We start from the raw sequence: 14,204 nt of genomic DNA on the forward strand, positions 1-14,204 counted from the left end.
AATGATCACACAATCGTGAAAAAAATCACTAGGATTATTTTATATTCAATTTCTGCCAATAGATCCCTTTCACCTAAATCTTACACACTGAACCTTTAATTGACTGACTGGCAAAGACATACCAACCAGTTTTTCAAAATTAACCTCCAATAAATACTAACAACTATATTTGTGTTGTATATGGAATGCAAAACCAATGGTCTATTTGGTTTTACGGCCTTACGCTTAACTACACTTATTCATCACATACACAAAATACACACAAAACCCTCACTGAGAGCACACACATATTTAAGACAATACAAATGTTGTCAGGCGAAAGGGGGCTATATAACAGACAGTGAGTGACGTCAAGAAACAAGGTTCAGTGTAATCAGGTGAATCTACATTTCAAACCTTCACACATTGGACCTCCAAAAGGGGGGACATGAATTAATATAACAAGAATTTAGATATATCCTCATAAAACCTACTCGCCTCGCCACAGTGTATCTGGGAGCTGATTTTGCCAGGCGAGAAATTGTTGACGTATTAAAATGTTGTGAGTCTTTGAACGCATCTTCGGCCAACCGGTGTCTTTACTGCTGCGCATGCGCACTGGCCCAAGCAGGAAGTAGGATTATGTGGACATTTCTGTGTCTGGGAGCGAGAGCAGCTGCTTTCTAACAGTTCTTCTGGACCGGAGCCGCTTTAAAATGGAGCTGTGAGGGGAACCAGGTGTGATTCACTGTAACTGTGTTCAACCAGAGGGACAATGATGTCCGAATGCGACCCGACAGAGACGGAGAGCAGCGGGCTGGACGCCGGGGAGGCAGCGGTGTCACTGCCGGAGTCCAACTTTCTCTCCTCGGACTCTCCTGGGGTTTTGTTTGACAGGAGCCGGGAGGGCTTGGGACTCGCGCTGAACCCCGGGGTCGCCGTTCGTATGTCGGACTCGTGTGAAAGCGTCCTGACCGAGCTGGAGACGGACGGCTCCGGAGAAGAGGCGCTGCTGCTGCCGTGCTTAGCGGGAGGCTCGTCGTCGCCGCGGGGTGAGAGGGAGAAGCGCAGCAGGCGGAACAGGCACAGCTCCTCGTCGGATAAAGACACCTTGGCCTCGCCAGGTAAGTGCTGCGGATCAAGGACTCCGAAATCGTATTATCTCAAGTAGTGGTGGATGTAGTGGTGGATGAATATAGTGAGATCAGGAGCCCACATGTTGTATTATAGCTCAGTGCAGAATAACAGCGGCTCAAGGGAGATGTAGAGATAGCAACGTGGTCAAAATGATGTCATGTTACCCATAGGTCACTCGATAATAAGGGTTACATTTCATATCAACCAAAAAGTAAAGGAATCAGTGCTTTTTTACTAAATAATCTAGCTGTTCCCATAATATACCACCATAATGATTTGAAAATATGAATATAATATGAATATATTCTGTGGGATGCTTTCACCAAGGATAAATCATTTTTCAACATAAATACACATTACACCAAGTTTAGAGTTATTCAACATCCTTATGTAAGACTTCCCTCTTGAGGAATTTCCCCGTCAACACTTAGATTTATGAGACAAAACAAAACAGCAGTAGACAGACAATGTTACACAGTTGACATGACACATTAGAAGACACATTACACACATTACAGAGAAACCTCTAGAAATTATTTTTTAAATGTATTTTCAACTTAAGTGCATTGACACGTAAAGGAATGGTTCACCCGAAAATAAAAATGCACTCATTATCTACTCACCACTATGCCGATCGAGGGGTGGGTGAAGTGAGTCCACAAAACACTGCTGGAGTCTCAGGGGTAAACAGTGTTGCAGCCAAATCCAGTACATTTGAATTTGGCTAAAAATAAATAATGGAACCTAATGACTTTTTGTATTAAGTGAAATAGAAATGTGCCCCAATATTATTTGATCATTGCTTGAAGTGAATAATTAGTCAAATTGACAAATACAACCCATGGACATGAAAGGTACCCCTAATTATAGAATGACTCATAAAATCACATAATGGGGACTTGTCTTCCTTATGGAGACAAAAAGCAAGTCCCCATAATGTAAATAATTACATTTTAAGGTGAAGACATGTTTTATGTTAAGGTAAGGCTTAAAGTTAGACGGGTTAGGTTTAGTGTTTCCTACAGAGCTCTATGCAAACACAAGACATTTGCCTTCAAAGTCACATGAGTGCATGGGTGGTTTGCATAACATCCATATCACATCAAAGGTATTTGTCTTGTGTTTGCATTGAGTTGAGCTCTGTTCCATGTCTGTGTGTTTTCCAGTCATCTGATGTGATTGCTGCATGTTATCACATGTGGCTGATATGACCCGGCACTTAAACCTGGTGACCTTAACAGTACAAGTCCAGCCACGAGTGAAGTTGATAGGGCAACTCATTTTAAAGTGTCCTTGTTGTAAACGGCCCATTGATGATACTTATTTGTGGATACATTTCATTATTCAGTTTCCTGTATTATCCCCAGTACCTGTGCAGCATGGTTTAAGGTTTCTATGCTGATGTCTTCCTCTGTTTAGCTGAGGACTCTGCTACAAAAACGAGGCCAACATCATCTGTTTTTTGCCAATGTGTTGTTTGTGTTGCTTATCTCTTGTCACTCACATCATTCACAGCCCTGGATTGGTCCTGGACTACATAAAAGAAAAGGTTGATGAAAGGGAAAACAAAGAAAAGGTGATCTAGTCACCATGGAAGCGGCACTTCACTGCTTATTACATTTAACACCACTCCCCCTCATACCGCCCACCTTTTTTATTATCCCCGCAGCATACCTTTTTAGCATTTGTGTCCTTCTCTTTTTACTCCTATCAGTACGTGTCTTTCTCTGTGAAGATCTGTTGTTCTATCAGGGACACATATCGAGGCCACCAGGAAGACACTGACAAGACTGAGACTGAAATCACAGGTGTTAGTGTCCCATTTCCTGTGGTCCCCTTTTGAATAATTGTGCTCGGATCTAGAATTACAACACAGTTTGCATTACAAAGAAAGACTCGCACACAATATGCTGAGCTATTGTGCTGCGTCACTTTGTAGGACACAAGAAGTCCATTCCAATTTCCATTGAAAATAGTGGCATTTAAATTGTACCAAGAATATGTTGGAGAAAATGACGCAAACGTGATGTGAGGTTTTACAGGTCAGTGCTAAAATAACATGCATTCATACAACTCCAAGCTGCCTTTAACTTTTCACCCTCTTTTGAAACCTTCTTCCACCAGAGTCCATATTTGCTAGAAGCAGCAAGCATTATTTAATCTAATTTTAGGTCACGCAATATACATTTTAATCCTGATTGATATGCATACATTCAAACACAATGGCACATTTGATCACATAACTGTTTTAACATAGAACACAAGATTTTCAATGTGTTTTGCAATGCACCCGTGTAATAAGGACATGTGCTTGTAATGACTTTAATTAAAAGTTGCGTTTTAAGTGCGGCTTCACGTCTTTGCAGTAACCGCTGTTGAGAGCACAGTGTTGTGACATGTGACACCCTCTGTGTACTGCAGGTCAGCAGGTCCCCTGAGCTCTGAGGGAGCTGCACTCGGGCCAATTAACTGACCAAGGGCCCTGAGCGACACACATTAAATATGCATAAGGCCACCGCACAAATAAACACGCAAACAATCTGCTGTGTTGCATTTGATTTGACTCTGACTTGCTGCTCAGTGAGAATAGTGAAAAGGCAGAAACAGAGAGTAATTTCTCTTCTCCTGCGGTTACACTACACAATGACATTATCATAGACTTCCAGCAATTGTACAAACCAGTGCAGCCATGCATCATTCATCAGGGACGGCCGCTGAATAAACACAATTAAATGATGGAGATAAAATATAGAAATATTTTGTCATCTGCCTTTTATATATATATACACACACACACACACACACACGTTTGTACGTGTCTATCTTAGTGAGGACATTCATTGGCATAATGCATTCCCTAGCCCCTTACCCTAACCTTAACCATCAAAACTAAATGCCTAACCCTAACACAAACCTTATTCTAACTCTAACCCTAAAACCAAGTCTAAACCTTCAAACAGCCCATTAAAAGTGGGTCAGAAAGTGAGGACTGTCCAGACTAAAACGCAGCCCCAGAACATTCAAACTATAATGGGCCAAGCAGCATTTCCAAACATTTTAACACATTTTAGCGACTCTAAAACTTTGGAGTCATATGGACGCCAGGTGAATCCGTAATAGAGTTGAATCAAAGAAAATATGGATGAATCCTCAGTCTACTCTCAGTATGATCCAACTGGTGGGACCTGCAGGGTTGAGTTGCTGTACTTTTAGCGACCTCTTCATGGTTTAAAAATGTATGGTTTGATTCAGGCTCTGCTGGTAACAAATGGAGCACGAAACTCAAGTACAGCTTGTACAAACCTTGTGGCTTTTAGAAAAAGATGTTAGTGCTAATGTTTTGAGGTTTTTGGATGGTTGGAAAATAAACCATTGTTGAAGATGCAACCCAACCAGTGTGGGATCAAAAGACTGCAGCTGGAATAACATCACTTCACCCCCAGTGAAGTAAAAGGTTCAATAGGAAATGATCTCGGTAACACCTCTATGTTGAGAGGTTTTCCTCTTATTGGTTAGGTCTTGGTGGTCTGCACAACAGAACCCTGACAAGTATCTAGTACTTTCGGGGAAAGAAAAGATCCCTGATATATATATATATATATTTATACATAGATATTTGTATCTCCATCCTTCTCTTTTCTCCTTCCTCTTTTTAATTTGCGTCTCTCTCCCTCCTCTTCAAGTGAATTAGGTTCAAAGCTATCATTTTTTTCTCCTTATCTCTCTGTGACAAGTGGCACATTAACTGTCCCCCACTCCCTTTGTCCATTCTTTCATCTCCTCCTCTCCCACCCCCCACCCCCACCCCCCCTCCTCCCAGTGTCTGTCTTTTCATCTCCCCTGCATCCCACTGTGACTTCAGTGTGACTGATACAGGGCATATGGGGCTTCTCAGTCAGCCGACTGCTCTGTACTCTGTGAGGAGGAGAAGGTAGAATGTGACAAGTCATACGGCCGTGCCTCCATCACAGGAATAATTAGCGCCACAAACCCATCAGAGAGCAGTCACGTCCAGAGAATTGTTAGTGGATCTGAGGGGCAGTAGAAAATGCCATTTTTCTGACTAGTGGCAGTGTCATTCATTTAGCGGTATTTCCTCAGAGCAAGAGGATCTTTGGTTTAAGTCCACTGACCAGATGGGGCCTCTCTGTGTGGAGTTTTCATGTTCTCTGTGTGGGTTCCATTCCACAGTCCAGAGACATGTAACTTTGGTGAATTGGAGTTTCAAAATTCCCTGTAAATGTGTTTGTGTGACAGATGAGCCACCTGTTCCACCCCAGCTCTAACCCAGTATGTGCTTGGAACAGGACCAGCCTCCCATGACCATGAAACTTGTATACAAAATTTCAAAGATATTTGATTGAGCTTTGCTCAGTTGATACAAATTAGAGGACTTCCATGTTTTCAGTTTTTTGACTCCGATGAGATAGTGGTGATGGGATGGCCTCAGATTGGGGGTGAGTTTCTTATGACTCTTCCCATTATAGTTTAGCAGTGAAGCTGATGATTCAAGAATTTCTATGGTCTTTCTTTTTTATCGTGCTTAGAGGCTCTCAATATGTCTTCTTTTTTTTAACTGAGCCTTGTTGCAGCATCCAGCCATTTCTATTTGAACTGTGGCACAGCCTGATTGATCTTAATTTACCTTAATAATCGCATTCCCATTTCAGGTACCGGCAACGGGGACTTCAACCATTTCCCAGAAGATCCAGAGTTTGCAGATATTGTCCAAAGGGCAGAACAAGCGATCGAGAGTGGCGTCTTCCCAGAGAGAATTTCACAGGGATCCAGTGGGAGCTACTTTGTCAAAGACCCAAAAGGGGTGAGTTTGTGATAGAGGAACGGTAGTGATAAATACCAAGGAGGCTGAGGGAATGAGAAGTTTACTGCACCTCAAATTCTGCTCATCAATCAAGTTCAGGTTACCTTGCTGGTGCTCAAGTGTGCTAGCTTTATGACACTTGGTTTACTGTGGTTCTGCATCTGGAGTAGAATCTAATAGCTGAAAGAAGTGAAGAGGAAGTGACAAGTTTAGAAACACACACAGGAAGAAGAAATTACCGCAGAGACACGCTGAATAATGCAGCCAGGGATACTCACATCGATAACAGATAGGAAGCATGCACGATTAGCATCACATTAACAAGTGTAATATAAACTACAGGGAAAGGATATTGATTTGTAACTTGTTAGCAGCATCTCTGTCACTTTACCTTTTCTGCTGATAGTTTTACATTTCCTATCTGTGGTTCTTTCATCATGTTCTTTCAATGTTCATCAAAGTATTTCTGCTTTTTCTATAGAGTAAACATGTGTTTGTTTGCTGTATTTTCCCATCTGATGTTCGACAAATGGCCTTAAATATTGTTTTTCATCATTTTTCTGCTACAGAAAATCATTGGTGTTTTCAAACCAAAGTCAGAGGAACCTTATGGTCACCTGAACCCCAAATGGACCAAATATTTTCACAAGGTGAACTGACTGACATGTTTAATTTGACTGTAAACTATTTAAACTCAGAAACACGATGAACCAGGTTTTGAAAATAATCTTCTTCTTCTGTTCTTTGTCTTTTCCTCTGTGTCATTAGCTGTGCTGTCCGTGTTGTTTTGGACGAGGCTGCTTGTTACCTAACCAGGGTTACCTCTCAGAAGCTGCCGCCTCACTTGTTGATACCAAGCTCGGCCTGGGAGTGGTGCCAAAAACCAAGGTGGGGCTCAGAGAGCGCGCACGATATGTTATTGCAACTAAGCGTTTTTTTTAATTCACTGTATGCTCAGACTCACTCTAACATAAAACAGGTGGTAGAGTATTCAAATATAGTCAAATTCAACGAACAACTGAATGAAAATGAATGTGTGGTGTGAAATTATCCAGCAGTAGATAATCCAAAGCATCTTCTTTTTATTTCAGGTGGTATACCTGGCTAGCGAGACATTCCATTACAGCGCCATCGACAGGGCGAAGTCCAGGGGGAAGAAGTACGCCTTAGAGATGGTCCCTAAGGTGGGGCGACACTTCCACAGAGTGGGACTGCCACCCAAGGTAACAGAGAGCATTTCCTTTAGGGTCTTAAGGCTCATAGGCTTCCGTTTGTCCGTTTCTATATAAGTTACGTCATATGTGATACATATTCAGACACAGATTGAGCCTTCTGTCTGTAGTCTGAGTTCATTTAGTCTGACTTTATGCTTATGGATACAAACCAATGAAACTGAGCAGTACCACTGGAAATCATGTGGGGCAGTATAGCTACTTTTCCAAGCGAGATGAACATAGGACACGAGAAAGACATTTTTACAATGGCGTAAAATTATCACAACCTTCTCCAGCATCGCCATGTTTGTTGTTGTCCAAGAAACTCTGGACTCTGCACTGCCCTCTAGTAGATGTTTGAAACTGATGTGAAGGCAGCATATATGAGCCGTAATGTCACCTTCTTTTAGGTGTTTAGGAAAAACACAGGCTGGAAACTCTCCTCTGTATTTTGACTGTATACTGTCTCAACATTATGAAGTGTAGGAGTCATTGCTTCAGTGAGCGGAGGGCTGAGAAAAGCTGCTGACGCTGCCCTGGTGGAGGACATCAAAAGGAGTCGTGCCATGCAGTCTGTTGTGTTCCATAAAAAAACTGGTGTATTAAAATAAATAGGTCAGAGGAAGCATAGCTGTCATCTCTACCCTAAATCGTGTGTATATTTTCCATCAGAGAATGGATATTCTTATCTCTTGTATAACGTACGGTACTCTTTCGGTTTCTAATCTCCAGTTTCTCAGCTGAGGCAGTCCTCTGTATTATGCAGCTCTTAGTGTACGGTAGACGTAGTTAAAAGTTAACTATGAGGAAGTTGCCTTCATGTTTTAAACTGTCACACAGTGCTGACATTTTGCTTTGTTTACAGTATGTCACCATTTCACATGGGATATCATTGCACCACACCACAGTATCGACGTGTAAACAAACAACCTTCAGAACACTGCAGTACAAGGGCGGTTTATGCATATCTGATGATTCTGGTGTTTGTGTGTTTCCAGGTGGGCTCCTTTCAGCTGTTTGTGGAGGGTTACCGTGGAGCAGACCACTGGGTGCGGCGCTTTGATGCAGAGCCGCTGCCGGAGAACATCAGGAAGCAGCTGCAGTCACAGTTTGAGCGGCTGGTGGTTTTGGACTACGTCATCAGGAACACAGGTGAGGGGTGTGTCACATGAACACAGTGTTTACTGAACATGATGCATGACAGTTCATCTATCGAACGAAAGTCATTCGCCATAAAGTTTAGTCTTATTTCGCACTGAAGCCATTTATTGTCACAGTTTAGTTTACTGGTTGAAATGTGTATTAACAAATACAGTTAGTGTGGGTTATGTTGTATTTCCACTTGTCAATATGACCCATAATTGTGAACATGCTCTCTCTCCCCAGCTTTATATGTCTGTGTGAGAACTTACTCAACATGTTTTTTTTCTTTCAATTTCTTCTTTGTCTTGATTAGATCGAGGGGACGAAAACTGGTTGATCAAGTATGAGAAGTCTGGAGAAGGACAAAAGGTGAAGTTAAAGCCACACACATTTGAGCTGCTTGAATGTTGGTACATCTTCATTATTGGACACAGCACAGTGGTTTTGGGTCTGAAAGGTGAATGATTTTGAGTTTCTGTTCGGATCCCATAGACACACACTTATCACTCATACCTCTTTCACACCATAATTAGCACGTATATCTGGTTTAAATGTGGGTTAACGTGCCTAAAAAGGCGATTGCCTACTTACCATTGCCAGTAGAGAATTTAGCAAGTTCACCCGGGTGTCATGTTTCCATCGATGCAGATCGGAACCAATAAGAAAATGTTCTGAGAGTGAACGCTGATTGAATCCATTCTTATTGCAGACAAAATGTCTTGCCAGATGTTGGTGGGTTTTTGACTAATGGAAAAGGGGCTTCATGACAGTAGCTTGAAAATTACAGGTCTGGAACAAACCAGTGCCTCAGTGATTAGACCAACCAGAACACTATCTGACTACCTGTCATCAGTCATGATTTGACACGTGTTGATAAATGAGCAAAGGTTGTCATCTGCCTGCCCAATTGATCCGCCTTTTGTACCAGGATCAATAACTGGTTTGGTAACATCAATCACTCCGTCATTTAACGGTGATGTCTTCTCTGATCTTCATCCTCCTCCCCTCTCTCTCCTGTAGGATGCAGAGTTGCCAGAGACAGAGAGCTGTCCAGATTCTTGCATCAAGATCGCAGCGATTGACAACGGCCTGGCCTTCCCCTTTAAGCACCCAGACCAATGGCGAGCCTGTATGTTGGTCTCCTCTCTCCCTCACTGTCTACGTGAAATCTATATCCTTACTAATCATGGTGGAAAAAGCATCTATTGATTTTCATCCTGGATTCATTCTTTTGTAAATTTATGCTAAAGAATTTAGATAGAAATGGCAAACGCACATCACGTTAACTGAGATCAATATAATGAAATTATTTCTTTCAATTATGATGATATTGGAAATAATAGTAATATTTTTCTAATGAAAAACAGAACCTTTGTACAGGCAATGAATGATCTTAATTACTGCATATCATATTGACTTTACCTACACAATTGTTAACATGTAGTAAATTATTGTACAGGAGAAATAGGAACAAGAAAAATAAGAGGGTACATTCACTTTGTTTCTTACAAAGCAGGAGAAAGGGACTCAGAGGCAGGATAATCCACAAATGTGTACAATGGATAAAATGTATGACATAGAGAAACATAAGCTGCTTTCACACACGCGCTGAACTCCATGTCTGATCATTTGCTGCAGATATTCTGCACAGTTTGTCTTTCTTTAGTTTTTCCTGCCAGCTCCCTGATATTGAACCCATGTGAGAATACAGCAGTATTAAGTCCTGAGACACACCAAGTGGGCAGGTTGATGACCTTTCTAATACACAGTGGATGTAAAACTGAAAAGACCAAAAAAAGTACAAATATCTGTCATACAAGTAGAAGACAATGACAATGATGTTAACTTGGAAAGACAACGAGATTCGTTGATATGAACCTGTGCAGGTGTCAATGTGTTGTAAACAAAAACATATGAGCACCACAGTGGAATTTATAGTCATGTCCTGCCTGCTACAGATATTTCCCTGTTGTGAAAGCGTCTGACTCGGACCTGCTGTGTTCTTCATATGTGAAAGGGTTGGGCAGTCTCTGGAGTTCATGTCTGAAAACAGCTGAATTTGTTCATATATATATTTGAATGCTGGGAGCTCCTTTACATTATTAAAAAAAATTATTTGGAGTATCTGACATGACAGCAAAAAACTATTTCTAATGCTGCAATGGTGAAGTTCCCAACAGCCATGCTGACAGACTTTGGACAAAACCGTTCTCGCTTTTCTCCATGAAACAGGAGTTGTGATGTATTTCTGGACCTTTTGCTTTTTACTGCAACTAGATTTCTTAATTTCACCTCGTTCCACTATAGCGTCTCTGCATGCGCGTGTATGTTCGTGGAGCACACACTGCAGAGGGCAAGCAGGGCTTCAAATTAAAATATGACAAATTACACTCATCAAACACAGGAAATTAGAAATAAAGCTCTTAGTCAAATAGAAACATGTCTCACATAAAGGCCTGTTACCTTGAGGTACATAACTGATCCCATCAGGACTTTAATGAGTAGCGGGTTATTTGTAGGGCAGTCAGCGCTCATGGAAATCTCTGACGTTGTCTCCTTCCATCAGACCCGTTTCAGTGGGCGCTCCTCCCCCAGGCGAGGGTTGCCTTCTCTCAGGAGACCAGAGAACTGGTGCTGTCCCGCCTCTCTGATATGAACTTTGTCCAGGACCTCTGTGAGGACCTCTATGAGATGTTCATGGTACAGGCCACTTTTTCTTCAACCTCTTTGTCCATTAATAGAGATTAAAAAGGTTTAGATCATTTTAACAGTCATGGAAACTGTCCAGCAGCAAAGTATCTTTGAACTTAACAACACCTCTAAACGCAATTTTCTTTTCTTTGTCTTCAGACGGATAAAGGCTTTGACAAACCCATGTTTGAGAGACAGATGTCTGTGATGAGGGGACAGGTGAGTTGTCTTGTTTTAAAACTGATTATTTCTCACTGTTCCTGTCAGTTTGTCTCTCTCCTTTGTCCTTTCCTTTCTCCTCTTTGCTCTTCTTCCCTACCTCTACCTCCTTTCTCTCAACCTCACAGCTCCAGCTTTCACCTCACCTCTCTGCTCCTTGCTATAATATATATGAATGTCAAATGAGCTCATAACACACGACACACACAACAGGCAACTACTTTCATTGCACAAGTCTCCTTTTCATTTAGTTATTTAACTTTACTGCGTCCAGTGTCCACCACCTTTAGGTTAAGAGATGCTTACTTGTATCACCAGAAAAGCTGAAGTGATTAATCAGAAAATCAAATAGCAAATATTTTGATAATCAATACATAACAAATTATGGTAATAATAAGAATATTCGCTGGTTTTGTTTAAAAAAACAATCATAATTTAGTTTTGTTTTGGTTCCTCTAAGTCAGAAACGTCACGCTTGAGTGACTGGAATGAGCTTCCTGTGTATTGTGTCGTAACAATACACTGGAAGTCTCCCTACATGGCCTTGGCCCACCCCCCACCTCATCCCCCCCTCACACACTCGTTACGCCGGGTTTACACCGGACGCGGAAGTGCCGCGCAGCGCCATTGTCAAGCGCGCAGCCGCCTGGCTGTTCACATGGGACGCGCATTTCTCCGCTGGTCAGCCCCATAGACTGTATATATAAGGTCAGCCCCCGATTCTGCTTTCTCCGCTTGTTGTTATACCCGTTGAATGTCGGGGTTCGGGGGTAAATGATGGTCTTCATAGCCCCCCCCCCCCCCCCCCCACCTCTCTTTCTCTCTCTGTCTGTCTGCTTGTGTGCTTGTAGTGGATGGGCAGAGGGGGACATTTAATTATGTGATTGGGAAAATTAAAACTCCAGGACAACAGAAGGGGAATACAAAGTATGAGATGCATATTTGATAATTTATATCATATAAAATATGTAATTTATATCGTTTAAAATCATGGGGGGAGAGGGGGGAGGGGGGAGCTGGCTCATTAGCATTTAAAGGAACAGGCACTCAAAACAGGTCACTCTGTGGAGGGCTGTTTTATACAGGGTAAAAAGGGTGCTGTTTTATATGATCCTTGTGGTATTTTGACCAAAGTATGTTACAGACATTTCATTAAGACCCCAAGGAACCATATCAACTTGTGTTAAAATGGGCATACAATGTCCCCTTTAACCTCACCAGTACACCAGGTCTTGTTAGTCACAGTTTCTCTGGTTTAAACATGAATCCTGTTTGCTCCCAGGTGTTGAACCTGACTCAGGCACTGAAGGACGGGAAGAGTCCCAGCCAGCTGGTGAAGATGCCGCCCGTGGTGGTGGAGCGCAGACATTCAAGTGGCCAGGGGCGTATTGTAACACTGGGCAGCGCCTTCACGCAAACCTTCCACTGCAAGCGGCCATTTTTCTCCTCTTGGTAGTCAGAAAGGGATGAGGAGGTGAGGATAACAATGTTTTTGTGACAAAGGATGAAATGAGGGAGAAGATGACGACATCACACTGGAAAGGAAGGACAGTGACGTATAATGAGAGGATGACCTGACGATAGAATGAATGAAAGATGAAGAAGTGTTTTGTGAAGAAATTGGGCTCGGGCCCATTCCATCCTGTGAAGAGAGCACAGAAAATCATTGGAGCTGGAGTGATTGGCATCCCAGTGTCTCTGAGAGACCTTGGGGCTCTTTGTGGTTACCATGGTAACCTGATTGGATAATCGGCTTTTCCACAAAGGTGGGCTTTGTTTATTGTTAAATGGCAGAGAGAAAGGATTTCTTTAACCCACCCAAAGTACTGAAGACTCTTGCAAGATCTCTCAGTGGGTCTAATGGCCAAAGAACAAGCACTTACAAACCACTAACTAACACATCAGTGGTCCGCTAGTGTTTGGGAATTTAAAGGGTCCTCTCCACACAGTTATTTTTTCTTTAGGATGATGTTGTTCTTTGTCCAGGATACAAAGTCCAAATTTGCTTTTGCCTTGTAGGATTATGTATTGATCCATAGACGTACAATTACACTGCTCAAAGTGTTTGACTAAGTTCCACACAGCCGGTTGAACCGCCCTTTACTCAGTGTTTGTTTTCAAAAACCACATCCGTTACATACACAAACCCAGTGTCTTCAACTCTCACTTCTGCCAAACTCTGTTTCAATGGAAGGAGCGATGAAAAGCCTCAATAAGAGAACACTTTCAAAACTTGAAAATCAAATGTGGAGGAGGAGGAATGAACACGTTGCTTGAATGTAATCTTTTTACGGTTTCTACACAGATTCTTGCTCCTGAACATTTCAACACGAATGAATGCTGTCAAAAGAATTGATTTTTCTGGTAATGATGAATGTATTTGTTGTTTGACATGTATTTAATTGCTGAAAAGCAGCTTTTTCTTGAACCTTGGGGGGGGCGGGCGGGCAGCACCCTGCCGCCCCACTTTATTACACATGATATGAAGAGGGAAAAAAATCAAAACAGTGGACGATATTTCACACTTGCTTGATGCCGTTGTGTTTTCTTATGTATGCATCTTGACATTTTTATTCCAACTCTATGATTGTATGAGAACAGCTGTATATTTAACAGATGAAAAATAAAGTTTTGGAAATTTGAATCTTTGTTTTGGTCTATTGTCCTTGTTAGTTTCACAAATAAATCACTATTGATGGTTTGAGGGATGATGACTTTGTGAATGATATTTTTACTTAAGTGCTAAGAGGATTTACTGTCGTCAAACAGTGTTGACAAAGGTGTGTTCAGGGTGTGACTAGAGTTTCCAAACGCCTGTAACACACTCAATAAACCTGTTCTTATGATTTAACTAATGACAGTGGTAGTCATGCCTCAAGCCAAAGTGAGCTAATAATAACTTGAATTAAAATGCAGCTTAACCAGTTTCTACCCTTTTGTACTGTACAGGAATTTAGACATGAAACTGACCTGTAGTTAATGTGATCCTGTTGGATTTA

General features: G+C 41.8%; 1 protein-coding gene across 1 annotated transcript; it reads left to right on the forward strand.

The window, feature by feature from the left end:
* Positions 1–574: 574 nt before the first annotated feature.
* On the forward strand, positions 575–13,849 carry pi4k2b (phosphatidylinositol 4-kinase type 2 beta). The gene is made up of 11 exons (XM_034587216.1): positions 575–1,103; positions 5,787–5,938; positions 6,508–6,588; positions 6,707–6,826; positions 7,030–7,161; positions 8,151–8,304; positions 8,609–8,664; positions 9,316–9,424; positions 10,862–10,995; positions 11,146–11,205; positions 12,488–13,849. The coding sequence occupies exons 1-11, from the start codon at positions 755–757 to the stop codon at positions 12,659–12,661; spliced, it is 1,521 nt and encodes a 506-aa protein (XP_034443107.1). The 5' UTR covers positions 575–754; the 3' UTR covers positions 12,662–13,849.
* The last annotated feature ends 355 nt before the right edge of the window (positions 13,850–14,204 follow it).

Source organism: Hippoglossus hippoglossus, chromosome 1 (assembly GCF_009819705.1).
Source record: "Hippoglossus hippoglossus isolate fHipHip1 chromosome 1, fHipHip1.pri, whole genome shotgun sequence".
Taxonomy (NCBI): domain Eukaryota; kingdom Metazoa; phylum Chordata; class Actinopteri; order Pleuronectiformes; family Pleuronectidae; genus Hippoglossus; species Hippoglossus hippoglossus.